The sequence below is a fragment of the Lactuca virosa genome, chromosome 9 (assembly GCF_052849685.1).
Source record: "Lactuca virosa cultivar CGN04683 chromosome 9, Lactuca_virosa_CGN04683_v6, whole genome shotgun sequence".
NCBI lineage: Eukaryota > Viridiplantae > Streptophyta > Magnoliopsida > Asterales > Asteraceae > Lactuca > Lactuca virosa.
In genome coordinates, this window is record NC_136434.1 from 25,110,629 (window position 1) to 25,126,548 (window position 15,920).

The following is a 15,920-nucleotide window of genomic DNA, read 5'->3' on the forward strand; positions in this document are numbered from 1 at the left end:
TTTGGATTATCCCATCCCAAATTTTCGAATTTTAGGGGATAAAGGGATTAGGTTAAATTAATTGTTTAATTTAATAGATAATCCTCCAAGATTTAATAATTCAAATTAATTGTTTTGTTTTGGATAATTATTAAATCAATGTTTTTATTATTTAAGATTTTAAAATTAAAAGGTTTTAATTTTTAAAAATTTTAAATATGATTAAAAACCCTAGTGTTTTTGAAATTTGAATAATTGAAACTAATTGTTTTGAAAAGTTTCAAAACTTGTCCTCAAGTTTTGGAATTTAAAAGTTGATTAAAAGATTAATTTTGAAATGTTAAATTCTAAAACCCTCATATTTTGAAAAAGTTCAAATTACACCCTTATGGTTTTATTTATTAATTAAGGTGTATAATTAAAGGAGATTTTATAGACCCATAAAGTTTTGGTTTAAATTTAATTAAATTAAAAGTATAATTTATTAAATTAGACCACCTAGTATTTTAAAAGTGTAAAATACACCCTATACTATATATAACATTAAAAGTCTAATATTATATATATCTATGAGTAAACAATCAGTCTTACCGTTAGTAGGCCTCATTCACGAAGCTGGTCTATAAGGGGTGTTTAAGGAAATTGCCTATAAAATGGCGATTAAATGGGTATCCACTCTTACCCACCGCACTCTTGACTAGTGGAGGGTCGTTAGCCGAACGGGTAGGATAGGACGAAACATTCCATTATAAGTATAATGAAGTACAAAGTAACTACATGCTTTTACAAATTCCCAAATTCTAGTTACTTTAGGCAAAATGTGAAATTGTATGCTAATCCATGGAATTACACTTCGTACCCTTGTCAAACGTTAGTGGAGCGTGTGTGGTTAACCGACACACTAATTTGGGATTGACATTGGTGGCGAAGGGTGGCTCGATGTTTATCATAGATCATTGGAGCGTGTGTGGTTAACCGGCACATTGATTAGGTGATAGTATCATTGAGTGCATCACGTAGATTCGCATGGTTATTCACACCTTGTTTGTGATCCTCGGCATCAGAGATGCAAATTTGAAGGGCATAATCGAGATTAAACATGCCATTGAAAAGTTCAATGAATCTCAAAAGATCTAGGAGTTTCAATTCATTTAAAACTTAAACTTCTTTTTCGTTTTTCATGGTGGAAATTGGTAAATCGTCATTTACCTACCTTCAAATATTCTACAACTAGATTACAGCATCCCTCTTCTAGGTTGTAAAGTATTGTGTTGGATCTTAACCTTGATGTTTCATTTGGGTGTTACATCAAGGATTCTTATCAACTAACTTGAATTTTCTCCCGTTTTATAGATGTCTAAATCTTACAATGGTCTACCCAAGTCCCTTGGAACAAGCTTTCCAAATGAAGTTGACGTTCCACGATACGATCAAGGAAATGAGAGTCATGCTTCACTTTCTCCACCTCCTCTAATTATTCTCCCTAACCCACAAGTTCAAAGGCTTGAAAAGTTCAAGCTCACTCAAGCCCTATTGGCAAGTAAACACGAAGATGGTAAACCTGTGTGTGCACACGTCTTGGAGATAAAGTCACACATTGACAGGTTAAGGATGTTGGGTGTCGAGATTTCAGGTGAGTTGGCTGTTGACTGGGTTCTTCAGTCACTTCCTGAATCATATAGTGAGTTCTTTAGAGAGTACTATATGATGGACCATGACGTGACTCTCATTGATTTGACCTATTTGCTTATAGCAGCTGAATCAACAATGATTTGGCGTGCTGATCAAGCAAATTTGTCTGGTGAATCAAACTCCCAAACTTCAATGGACATTGAAAATGGTGACATTGGAAATCCAGAAAAGGTAAATTCTGAGATAGTTCCTTGTGTCATTCCAAAAGAGTCCATTTGCTTCTATTTCCAAGAAAAGGGGCATTGGAGACGAAGCTGCCCTGTTTACCTGAGAGATCTAAGAGATGGGAGAGTCAAGACGTATGGCTCTACTTAAGGTAAAATCCATTAACTAACTCTATAAGTTCCTATTCTTTGATTCTTAATATGTGATGTGATAAGATTACATTTTGAAGTTTTGCAGGATCGAAGAAAAGAGAGGAAGCTTAAGGAAGAAGCGTGCTGAATCTGATCATGAAGAAATGGATTTCGATCGCATGGATTCGAAGATCAGATTTTTGAGCTGCTACTCTAGAGTTAGGATAGATTGATAAGAAATATGTAATAGCATAGTTTTTCAGTTGAATTGCATTGTAAGGACAAATTTTTTCCGCAATAATATAAATTTTGATTTTGTCTTATTTATTTATCCTTGCAATGGTGTGTATGAAAAATTGATGTTTAATTGTTTCTATTATTAGCAATAATGGATTTGATTCTTAATTATGTTATTTGTGGAAATGTCGAGAATTTACCAAATAAAGGAAGATTCTCATCGCCCAAGTTTCAATTGGACAGAAACTTGGAATCATACAACTTGGTTGTGTGATGAATGAGAAGCTTCATATTTGGAAATTAGACTATTTTTTTGAGAAAGTGTCAAGAGAAGGACTAGGAGATCGAGTACGCTAGGTTGTGCGTTGATCAAGTCCACTACAAGAGTGATAAAGATATTCGTCATGATTTACTAAAGTTTAGTAAATATGGTTATACTTATAAGATTAAGAATAATTCTGAGTTGATTGAAAGAGTTTCAATCAATAACAGAACGAATAAGAAGAATCAAGTAGGCAGAAATATAAAAGTTTCTCCATTCTAAGAAGAAGGGAGAGTACCTTTTATTTTGTTTTATGATAAGCTTTGATGATTAAGAACTGTTTCTCAACTGGTCCTCTAAGTGAGTCTTAGTGCATTTGTATGTCTGAGGAATCGAGAATTATGGAAATAGTTAAATCAATAAGTCAATCATACTTCGTTCCAATATCAAGTCTTAAGAGTCATACTCCAAGATTGTGACTTGAGTGACAAGTCTTAAGTAGGTTTATAACACTCGTCAAATGTGGAATTTGGAAAAGTTTTCTTATTCTTGTACATTTGAAATTGGTAAGTTGTGATGTCTTGGATAAGACAAAGACCAACTAGGACCAATTGTGTGAAGTGTTAAAACTTGATAAGAAGCTACACTTACTCTTGAATATTTGTTTGTCGAGAAATATTTCTTGACAAGAGAACCTCATATGTCAAGGAGTCAGTGGGAGTCTTAATGGTCTTGAAAAGTTTCAAGAACAAATCAAGAGTAAAAAACCTAGTTAATCATCACTAGCGCACGACTTGAGGTTTATAACCTATCGTGTTGACATTATTTTGTTTCTGTGCCATTCCAATTAAGCTAAATATGTATGTGAGTTCTATGAGTTCTCATTTGAATGCATAAAGACAAAGCACCTTGATCAATGGAAAGTACATTGATATCTAAGGGTGAGTTGCTAAACCACTTAGAAGACATGGTGGGCACTCGTGTTACCATGAGGCAAGAAATCCAGATTGAACAAGTTCAGTCCATATGGTTTTGGATTTGTCGCAAACCTTCGTTTTGACAAATTCACATGGATAGGAACACATACATCATAAAATCTAAGTGTCATAAGGTTTCCCTCCTTCATGAAAATGATTGTGAGGAAATGCTTTCACTAAGAGAGATTTTCAGAAGATAGCAATTGTGAAAAATTGTATTCTCAAATTCGATTATGATTACGGCATCCTTCTTCATAGTTCGAATTGTGAGATTTGGCAATTAGTCTGAACATCTGGGACTTAGTAACATAAATTCTGAATTGTTTAGACACACATGTGAGCTATCTAAGGCAAAGGTGTATGAGCTTAAAAAGCTTAGATAAAGGCTTATCAAAACATTAGGTATTAGAAATATGAACTTAAGGAATTCAATAAGCATTGTTTTCTGGAAGTTCAATTGTTTTCTGAATACATGTCAAAGCTAGTGGGAGCATAAGTGTTATTCTGGTATGAAAATAATCATCATGTTAGTGGGAGCATGATTATTATGGTAAGTATTGCAAGTTAGAAATATTAGTTATAGAAAACAAAGATTCACTTTGCAAAGTTGCAAAGGTTGAAAAGTTGTTTTGCTATAATTAAGGGAGAGAATATTATACTTCGTTTCAAAAATTCTAAAGCTTAGATCGAGAAATGTTAATAAATTTAGTCAAGGATACATAGTGCATTCTCAAAATTCGATTATGATTACGGCATCCCTCTTTATAGTTCGAATTGTGGGAACATGGAACATAAAACATTATGACAGAAGGATGATAAAGTATCACGTCTTTATGTGAGACATTATGCATCGTGTCCAATACGCTTCGAGTATAGGATCGATAGCGTATGCTATAATATTTGACCGTTCTAAAATTTTCCAAATGCATAGTGCATTAAGAGGGAAAAGGGACTTGAATCGGTTTTGACTAAAATAATTAAACAACTATCAAAGGACGATCCAAAGTTCGCTGAGGATTGGTCGCATGTGAGTAGTTGGAAGTATAGTAATGGATGGACCATATCGACATTATTATGAATAGATAAGATTCTATTTAGAATGAGTTGTCATATGACAAATATGGAAATGTTTCCATAATTGGGAGTTGGAAATTAAAAATTTATGTCTAGATTAGAAAATTTTATGCAAAAAGGATGTTCAAAGGAACGTACTTTGAGTGAGAGACATCACATCTATATAATTGTTTTGTAACAATTTCTGATAGAGTACCTTGTGATTTCATTGGCCGAGTCTTTGTGACTTTTGTGTTGTGACTTCACGAAAGGATTGTTGCATAAAATGTTAGAATCTGACATATTCTAAAAGTGGAAAGAATTTGGTATTCTTACGCTAATGATAAGGATTGGGGATTGTGAAATGAGTTTTATTGGAACAGTTTTTCAATTGATCTATTTTACAAAGTATGGACCATAGGAAACCAAAGTGTGCATGCTTGGAGCATGGGACGGTTGTGGTTATAATTCGAGTAATAAAGTTGATTTTCCGAAACATTAAACAATGAATAATGAGTAATCAATATGGTGACTAAATAAAAGATGGTTTATTTATACTCAAGAGTTTGGGGCCATATAGGATTGAGTATTATCGTTGTGTTTCACTTTGCATGTTTTGACTTCCAGAATAACTGGGTTATTCAAACCTCCACAGTCGGTCATACGTTGGAAGTAGGTATGAAGCAAGACTGTCATGAATTTGTCTGTAGATTGTCTAAAGTGTTTAGACATAGCACAAATTTGTTGCAGAGTTCATGAGTGCTTTGATAAGATTAAAGTATTGGATTAAACCCACGCTCACTTGAATCACTTCATGGATTTATCACGGGTAATTAGTGAGACGATAACATTGTATATTCTTGAAACCGAGACGTGTGAGTTGTTATTTGCTGGTCGGTTGCACATTGATGATAAGTAAACGCACCAGTAACTTGGTGTTATAAAACTTATTGTTGTGTGTGATTCGATTAGTAGGTGCAAGCAAGCATTTGAGTCGAAGTTTATCCATTCCTTTTACCCAAAGTGGGATAAAAGCGATATCTGTGGGCCCCTCGATGATTTAGTAATGACACCCTAAGCGCTTGGCCAAGCCGGGACTAAGTTGATGTGTTCAATTGTAGTCTGTTGTCAGTCGTCATAAATCAGATGTCGGGAAACAATACATAGACAGAGAGAATGATTTAAATCCATGTCTCGCGTCTGTACGATATCTTGAGAATGGAGGAATATATGATCCCTTATCTAAAGGACACACTTCTGATAAGATCAGAGTTGACAGTGGTTTTTGAAAGCTACGATTGCTGATCAGGTTTTGAAGTCATACGCAGAATAGTTACTAGACTTATCCAAGTGGGAGACTGTTGGATTAGTGTCTAAGTCCATAACTATTTTGGTATGTACTTGACCCGATTGTGAGCATGGTCCTTTTGGGTTGCCTTCACACTGGTGACTAGACAGGATGACTGTTAAGGAGAGAGGTTGGTTTATTGTTAAGAATAATAAATTGGGGTATAAATATGATTTGTTAATATATTATATGAATAATATATTAATTTGGAATCATATTATTAATTAGTATTTAATCATAAATTAATTAGGAATTAATTTCGGGATTAAAGGAATTAATTAAAAGTACAAGGGCTGTTTTGTAATTATTTGATAGTTGAGACTTTGAGCTATTGGATCACCTTTATTAAGGCTTGAAGAAAAATACTAGAAGGATCTAGGAGTTTTCGTCCAAGGGCTTAAAGAAAGGAGTCAATGGACTTGCTTAGGCCCTAAGCTAAGGGATTAGGGTTTCCACCTTGAAACCCTAGCTAGCCTCAAGTATAAATAGCACCCTAAGGCACTAGAATTAGACCACTCCTTGGGAAAACCCTACTAGGGACGAATTTTGGAGCTTAGTACTTTTCCTCCTTTCTCTCTCATATTCATCCTCTCACCCAAAGTGTGTTTGTGAGCCATTAGAGGTACTACACTTGTGGTACTTGCTTTCAAGAGCTAAGGAAACTCAAGGAATTAGTTGTTATTACTATATAACAACAAAAGGTATGTATTCTATTCTCCTATGTGAATTTCGAAATTACTAGGAGCATGCTAGGTTTCCTTATGTGTTCATAATGTTGTATAACTAATAGTGATAACATAGATCCAACTCTAGGGTTGCATGCACACATAGGATTGTTTGTATAAAACCTATCACCTCCACCATAGAAGAGAGCGGTGGGTAAGAATAGATACTCAATGGCGGTCATTTTATAGGCCGGTTACTTAAACTCTCCTTATAGTATGGCTTCGTGAATGAGGCGTACTAGCGGTTCGACTAACTTGGTCTTATACATATAGTAATAATTAAACTTTTAATTTTACATATAGTATAAGGAGTATTTTAAAACTTTTCAAAATACTAGGTTTTTATTTAAATTTCGAAAATTAAATAATTAATTTAAATTTAAAAATAATACAAATAATTATCTATTAATTAAACATTTAATTAATCATGTAAGGATTATCTAATTAAATTAATCAAATAATTTAATTTAGTCCTCTACCTTAATCTTCGAAAAAATGGGTGTAGGATTTATCTAATTTTATAATTATCCTATTTAATTAGATAAATTAACAATTACCAAAATTATGAAACCCTAACCACATATAACATTTTCGAAAATGGCTTGCTTGGGGAGGAAGGTAAGGGTTTCAATCCTTACCTTAAAATCGAAAACTTAGGGATCAAGAAACCTTGCCCTAAAATCGATTACTTGGGAGGCAAGGTAAGGGTTACAACCCTTACCCAATTTTCGAAACTTAGGGTCCAAAAAACCCTAATTTCGAAATTATTGGCCTAGAAGGTTTAATTGTCATAAACCCTAATTGATCAATTTAACCATTATATCAAATTCAATAGAAAACAAGCCAATATCTGATACCACTTATGGGTTTATGCAAAACAAACAAAACTTAAACTCTTAAGTGTGCATGCAACCCTAATAAAGATCTATGTTTTCTCTATTGAATCTATAACTATGAACATCAAAAGGAAACCCTAAGAACACTAAACTATTTTCAAAAATACCAAACTAGGGTTAAGGATTGCATATCCATATTGTTATTGTAGCAAATAACACTGAACACCTTCTTGTTAATCTATTAGAAGCAAGCACCACAATTGTCGTGCCTCTAATGGAATCACACCCAAGCTAGCAAGAGGATGAGTATAGAGAGAGGAGAGCGGATAGACAAATTCGTCCAATACTTCTTGAGGGAAGGAGTGCACGGAAATGTGAAGGGATAGGTCCTTTATATAGTTGAGGTGGCTTGGTGCCAAAGCTAGGGTTTAAGGAGGAAACCCTAAATTCCCTTGCTTGGTGACCAAGCAGCATATTCCCCTTATCCAAGGGGCTTGGACGAAAACTCTTGGGCTTGCCCAAGTGATTTTCGTCCACCTCATCCAATGAGGTCCTTAGGCATTCCTTCTTCAACTTTCAATAAATAACCAAACAGTCCCTACACTTTTAATTAATTCCAATTAATTTATGATTAATTATTAATTAAATAATATGATTTCTAATTAATATATTATTTTTTATAATACATTAATAAAGCATTTATTTAATTTATTATTCACATAATAAATTAATCTCTCTCTCTAAAAGTCATCATGTCCAATTGTTAGGTTTGAGGGCAACCTAAAAGGATTGTGCTACTATCAATTCAAGTTTATACCAATTATAGTTATGGGCTTAGACACCCAAATTCAACATATCTAACCCAATTTTGCTGATCATACTAGGATGTAATCATCGTAAGGGGTAAATAACTGTAACGCCCGAAACTTTGGGCTTAAACATTTAACATATAATAAGTGATAATTATTATAAATTGAACCCTCAAATAGGGAGATCGCTAGTCTTGCTCGTTGCAAAATATATATTATAAGTCTTTTAGGGGAGTTATCGATAAGCGATAAAACGACATTTGGATAGAAGGTTATTTAGGATAAATTATCTTAGCCAAAGGTGTTATAGATGTAACAATGATTTCGTATATATGAAGAACTTTGAAATCCGACTTCGTATGAAGAAGTTATGTTTCTTCGAAGTTTTGCGATTAAACCGACCTGGCTATGTGTATTGTAAAAGTGAATTTTTGATAGATTTCTTATTATCCTAATTAATCTAAACAAAAGTCGTAGTAATCGTAAAACCGAGAGCGTGCATATAGATAACGTCCAATCTAAACGAGAGTTGAAGATCTCGTGATCAGGAATCCCTCGATATAAAGACAGTCGAGAATGGAGTTCGTATGAAGGATTTATGAATTTTGCACGAACTTTAATAATCTAAACCAGTCTAAATATGAATTTGAGTTAGAATGAGATTTAGCTGTTGAGACCTTAATGAAAGTTTTAAAGCTCGTTGAGAGGATTTTAGTGATATAAAAAAGGTCGAAAATGAAGCTCGTATGCGAAAGATACGACCGTCCGAAGATCTGCGAGAATTTATCTGGACTGATTATGTGACACCTCCTGGTGGCACCACGTGGCATGGTCAGATAGCCGGCTCCTCCATGAGACACAGTGACGTGGAGTAATGTGGGCGTGACATGTGGCGTAACGAGAATATGGAACGTGGTTGCTTCTAGAAGGAGAGGTTGTGAACCAATCTGAGCGCGACACGTGGCGAGCAATCAATGGAGCCAACACCACCCTGAGGCACGGTGCGCCTCTTGTCCGGGTGAAGCGCGCGCCTGCTAATCCTATAAATAACCTTCAGATTCCATTCAATTTCCTCACAAATTTACTCCAAACCTCTCTGAAATCTCTCTAGCCTTTGAGTTAGATCTTTCCCAACCTTTAGATCATTTGAGTAGAAAATGTGGAGCTCTAGGAGCCCGACGAAAAGAAGTGTTCGGTTTGGAGTTTTGTATGTGCAATTTCCTGGTTTTCGCTAAAACCTTTGTAAGTTAAGCTGCACTTATTTTATTTCAAGTGTAACTTATATTAATATTCATAGTTGTTGCTATGAATTTATAAACAATATTTATCAGTAATTCCAAGTAATTATACTGATTGATCTACTTACGGTGGTGATGTCTAGGCAAGATTTAATGAGATGTTTAAAGTGAGATTCCCAAACAATATACTATGTATACTAAATAGACCCTACCTTCGATATGATCTTACCTAGTTGCTCTTACTTGATGTATTTCGATGTAGACATTGAGATTGTTTAGGAATTGTATTTAGATTGTATCTTTATGATTATATTAATGATATTTATTAAAGAGAATCATAAAAAAATCCCAAAAATGATATATAAATTATCATTGTTGTGTTTTTTAATAAAAAAAATATGAGTTTTTTAGTTAAAGGAATGTAGATGGTATATTTATTTTATGTTTTTTAAAAATATACACCATGATCATTAAATAGTGAATGTTGTAACATCAATTTTTTTATTTGAAAATATATCGACATTAATCTAAATGTAAAGTATAAAACTTATTAATTTTGATATGTTTCGTTATTTTGTAAACAATAAAAGTGTATGAAACTAAAAATATTAATCTCTCTCTCTCTCTCTCTCTCTATATATATATATATATATATATATATATATATATATATATATATATATATATATATAGGTTTTCTCTTTTCCATAGAACCTAAACCTAACGGGTTATATGGAAAACAAAAAAAACCCTAAAAATCATAAAAATGCATAAAAAAATACTTAGAGATCACAATTTTTTTTTTTACTTTATATTCCAAAAATTCGCTTAAAAAAAATAAAAAAAAATCAATTTTTTTTGGGTTTTATTTCAAAACCTTTTTCAGCGAAATTATATAAAAAGTTGTGATTTTTAAGAATATAAAGTCAAAAAGAAAGATGTGTGATCTCTAAGTATTTTTTATGCATTTTTATGATTTTTACGGTTTTTTGTTTTCCATAGAACCTATATATATATATATATATATATATATATATATATATATATATATATATATATATATACAAAACTGCAAAAATGGTCCCTGTGGTATGCATTTTTTTTTGGGTTTTATTCCAAATCACGACTTTTTTGGATTGGTGATCCTTTTGGCCATGTTTCTATATGGAAAGTGTACCTCCGAATATTGAAATGACTAAACTGCCCTCTTGATATATTTTTTATTTTATTTCTATTTAATTTAATGTTTTATTATTATTAAAATAAAATGGGGCCCACACCCCATTCTCTCTTTCTCTCTCTCATATCGTATTTCCCCCAAATGGAATCCTCTCCTCTTCTATCGTTCTTTTCTCTCACACTCCCTCTCCTTTTCTTTTCCCATATGGTTTTGTGCAACCGAACCTTGCTTACAACAACACATTCACATCTATTTTCTGTTAACATCACCCTCCGAGTAAGGTTTTGAGATTCCCACTAAAATTAGTTCTTAGTCTTCTCTTTATCGTTTTTTTTCTCTTTATCTTCGTTTGATGGTTGAATCCCCTGTGTTCAAGAACATCAAGATGGTGGAATTCGTTGTTGTTGATTGCTCTTCATCTTTAAAGTTATTGTTACAGAGATTTTAAAGTCCGATAACAAAATTAATTGGGTTTTAAATTTTAGGGTTTTGTTCTTTTCTTATCCCATCCGTTTCAATCCCATAGTTCTGGACTTTAAGGAATTCGCAATTCAATCCACGAAGATTATACATCCCCCGATTTCTCTCCCTTACTTACATCAGGTTCTGTTCTTTTTATCCTCCAAAAACCTCTCCAGATCGTTTCTCAACTTGTTCAACATCAGATTATCGATCGAGTAAGTCGATTTGGATCTCTGGACTTTTGTTTTTGAATCATGCTCAAAATCTTTATTTCCAAAAAGATTGACAGTATATGTGATGTTTGGGTCGGTTTGCTTGATAGTACGATTCATGACTTCGAATTCGAGGTTGGGGTGGTCGGATTTGGCAGGTAGATCAATGTTCCTCATCTTTTTCTAAGGTCTCAGTTAGTTGAAAATTGGAGCAATAACAAGGTTTTTGGAATTGGGACCCGCTAGGGTTTTGGATGAAGGTTTCAACACGATTACACCTCTAAGAAAGTGTTCTTCTACAAATGTTGTCCTTCCAAAAGTTGCTTAAAGCTTCCGTTAGTTTACAAATAGAATCAGATGCTACAAACATCAACGATTCTTCTGTGAAAACCAAGAAACCTGGTGATTTGTTGGGGGGAGAGAGAGAGAGAGAGAGATAGAGAGAGAGAGAGTGTGTGTGTGTGTGTATGGGCCCCTTCTTGTTATTTTAATTATTAAAATAAACAAATTAGTATTGGATTTAAAAAGTAACGAAAGAAAAATGAAAAATAAATACCCTAAGGGTATTACAGTCATTTCACTATTCGGAGGGACCAAAAATACAACGAAACTAGCTCAAAAGGACCATGAAGCCAAAAAAGTCGAGGTTTTGACTAAACCTCAGATAAAATGCATAACACAGTGACCATTTTTGCAATTTTGTCATATATATATATATATATATATATATATATATATATATATATATATATATATATATATATATATATAAAAGTTTTTTTTGTTTTCCATAGAACCTAAACCTAAGGGTTATATGGAAAACAAAAGAACCATAAAAATCATAAAAATGCATAAAAAAAATATTTAGAGATCACAAATCTTTTTTTTTTTTGACTTTATATTCCAAAAATTCGCAGTTTTTTTATAAATTCGCTGAAAAAAATAAAAAAAAACAATTTTTTTTGGGTTTTATTTCAAAACCTTTTTCAGCGAAATTATATAAAAACTTGCTATTTTTAAGAATATAAAGTCAAAAAGAAATATTTGTGATCTCTTCGTATTTTTTTTTATGCATTTTTATGATTTTTAGGATTTTTTAGAGTTTTTTGTTTTCCATACAATATATATATATATATATATATATATATATATATATATATATATATATATATATATATATATATATATATATATATATATATTTCATTGACAATATGTACCATGACTAAGGATATCATGTTGATGATATTCCCTAAAGTACAATACACTAAAGAAAAATTCAAACAATTAAGGTGACTTCACTATCATTTCGTTCGGATCCGACAGTCATGTCATTTATTTTTATGGAATTCCATGAGCATTCATCTTTATTTTAACTTGTTTGATCAAAAGAATATATCTAAATAAATTTGAGGTGCAACTAGATCAAACGAAGAGGGCTAATTGATATTTTTAATTTTGTACACTTTTTTTCATTGTTTTAAAAATAACCAAACGTATAAAATTAATAATCTTTGTATTCTATAATTACATATTAGTATCAATATATTTTTTCATGCAAAACAAAACTTTGTTGCAACATTCATAGTTTAATGATAATAATTTTTATGAATTTGTTACTGTTGTACAATAATATTTTTTATGAAAAAAATTGATTTTGATGAGTACTTATTAAACTTACAAAATTAGTAAATGGCATATATAATAGACAAAATCACAAAAACAATTATGAATTAAAAAAAAATGTGATTTCAAATTGTAAACTAAAAAAGTTATGAAAGGTAATTAACCATGTAAAATGTTTTGAAAATGTCATTAAACTAAAAAAGACATAAAAAGGTAACAAACTATCATTTTTGTTTTTACCGGAAAAAAAGACTATTGCACGTCACAATGGTATTTTAAAAACAAAAGTTAAGGTTTGGTACATTTTTAATACGTTTTTTCTTTAATTTAATAATATTTTTAAATCACTTTCGATTGTTCGTTACCTATTATGACATTAACACAAACGAATAAACGGAAAAGGGAAAACAGTGTACAAGAAGCAAGCAGAGAAGAATGAAAGTCAACACAAAAAGGAAAACATTTTGAACCAGAATTTTATGATGGTAAATTATAATAATTTAAACTATAATTAGCATTCAATAAGTAGATAATAAATCTTGAACTATTTTCATAAGTAAGACATTATTATTATTATTATTATTATACACAGCTACAGTTAAATAAAACGTGTCACATCCTTTGCAACATTTACTTATAAATGTGTCATATCTTGAACTAATTTCTATCATGTAATTACTATCTGGACCATATAAAGGGGACCATCCTCCCCGTGTTTAGCTCTTCTCATTGATGCACCAAAAAAAAAAACTCAAATTTAAAAATCCCATTTAATCATTCATGGGGTGACACTCGAATCATTTTGTGGGATGAGATAATACGGTAAGTCTCTGATTCGATAACCACTTCCCCAAAAGGACGCCAGACAGAGTCCCATTATTGCCATCGCAACAACCGAACACGCTGGCGGGACCGCTTGGGTGCTCCCCAAGAATTGCGTCGCAAGAAGCCCCGCCAGCGTGGAGCTTTGCATTCCTGTGCAAAGCGATATCGTTCTGCTTACATCTTCCTCTTGCCTACAAATCCCAAAACATTGATGAATATTGTGAAGCAGACCTTATGGATACAACACTTTATCCAGACAGACTGACATTATGAAAAAGAAGAAACAGCCGCATATATTTACCTACAAAAGGGAAGTTTGGAAATCCAGTAACCGAAGGTAAATGCGGCAGTGTGAAATGTCAAAACAGGCCAAATCAACTTGAGACCTTCTGCAGAAAGAATTTGGCTCTGGTTAATAGCCAGAGGGCTCCCAATACAAATAGAAGTACAAAACATAGCAACAAATGGCATCACGGGTTGAACAATAGATACAACTGGTTTCGCGTATGTGTTGAGTACTAAACCAAGTGTAACTGGAAGAAGAACAACCTGAAAGAACTCGGAAATCAGAACCCATGGAGATCAAATTTGATCATGTTCATTAATCTGTACGTATTAAGTACCTGCAAGATTGATTTGGACATTGCAATAGCGTCCACTGGGACAACTGATCCGATAAGAAGACCAGTTAAAAGAGGGGTAACAAGAACAGAGGCGATAGTACTTGAACTTGTTAAGAGAATGCTTAAAGCCACATCCCCTTTGCTTAAAAAGCTAGCATAGCTGGACAACTGAGCTCCTGCAACACATGACATCAAGACAAATCCTGCATAGAACACAGGAGACATCCCGAAAGATCTTGCTACGAACACACCCAGAACAGGTTTCAATACGTATTGAGCAAGAAACCCTATAGATAATGGTAGAGGTCTGCAAACACAGATGAAAACAATCAAAATCCAAAACTTGGAATCGGGATTGATTTAGAATTATTAGTTATTGGAAGCAGAGACTGACCTCTTAAACGCAAGTTTGAAATCTTCGATTGAAAGCTTAATGCCAATTGACAACATGATTCCACCAAGAGCAGGAGCATAGAGTTCCTTTGACACCCTGTAATCAAGAACATTACATAAAGTAACTAAAAGAAAGATTCTTTCCGATTAAAATATATGGTAAAACCCCAATAGATAAACCTCAAAAACTGGATTAAACAAGTAGTATTTTATTGACATTTATTAAGTGTCATGATAGTGTCAGTGGTTCATGTAAAAAAAATACTAAAACCTTTTTTTAGTTGACATAAAGGAAAGAGATAAAAAGGGTGTGATTAATAAACAAATGATTACCAGGTGAAGGTTAACGGTTGAGTTAGTGCGGCGATTGCGGTGAGCGCCACCACAAAGGGAAGCATCGCCGAGAGAATTTGGGAAACATCAGTTTTTACGGCCATCGCGGATCCAGTATTAGGGTTCGTGCCGTAGGATAGTAATATGAAGTTGCCTTCTCTTCTATGCAACCCGACTTTACCTATAAATGGGTACGACGTGGAGCATGCGGATGCCGCAGAAGCACCGGCGCTGATAGAAGAGGATTTTCTAATTACGGAAGAAGAAAAACGAGGGTTTTGATTGATGGATTTTAACGAGATTGAATTTGTGGGATTCGGGAAGAAGATGAGGGGGTTGTGTATTGAAGTGTTTGTGTGTGAATTGAGTGGTGGCGTTACTGGAAGGTAGGGGATTGACGATGCCATTTGTAAGGGTTTAAAGGTAACTGTGGTGAAGGTTTCTCGCCGGTAGATAATTTGGGTTTTTTCCGGCGAAGATGGGGGGAGGGGCGAAGAAGAATGAAGAAACGACGATAAGAAGATAAAAAATATAATAAAAAAATATTCAATTTAAATTATTTAAAATTCTGATTGTATTATTTTTGGGGTAATAAGGGAAATTAGATTCATAGTATGGACACGGAAGGTGCTTCTGTCTATGAGAGAAAGGTGTACACGTGGTCGATTTATGTCGGCACTTGAAGGCGAAATACATGCAATTTTTTTAATATATATTTTTGATTAATATTTAAAGGGAGATAATTTGTATACAACAATTTTTCTCCATACATTTGGTGCTTTAAAATGTTAATACTGTACAACTCTATAATGCA

General features: G+C 33.1%; 1 protein-coding gene across 1 annotated transcript; it reads right to left on the reverse strand.

Moving 5' to 3' along the window:
* Nucleotides 1-13,479: 13,479 nt before the first annotated feature.
* LOC145140799 (Sodium Bile acid symporter family) lies at nucleotides 13,480-15,680 on the reverse strand. The gene is made up of 5 exons (XM_079074188.1): nucleotides 15,107-15,680; nucleotides 14,775-14,870; nucleotides 14,381-14,687; nucleotides 14,059-14,306; nucleotides 13,480-13,948 (listed from the first exon to the last, which is right to left on the reverse strand). Exons 1-5 carry the CDS (start codon nucleotides 15,511-15,513, stop codon nucleotides 13,711-13,713), a joined length of 1,296 nt encoding a protein of 431 aa, XP_078930314.1. The 5' UTR covers nucleotides 15,514-15,680; the 3' UTR covers nucleotides 13,480-13,710.
* Between the last annotated feature and the right edge of the window lie 240 nt (nucleotides 15,681-15,920).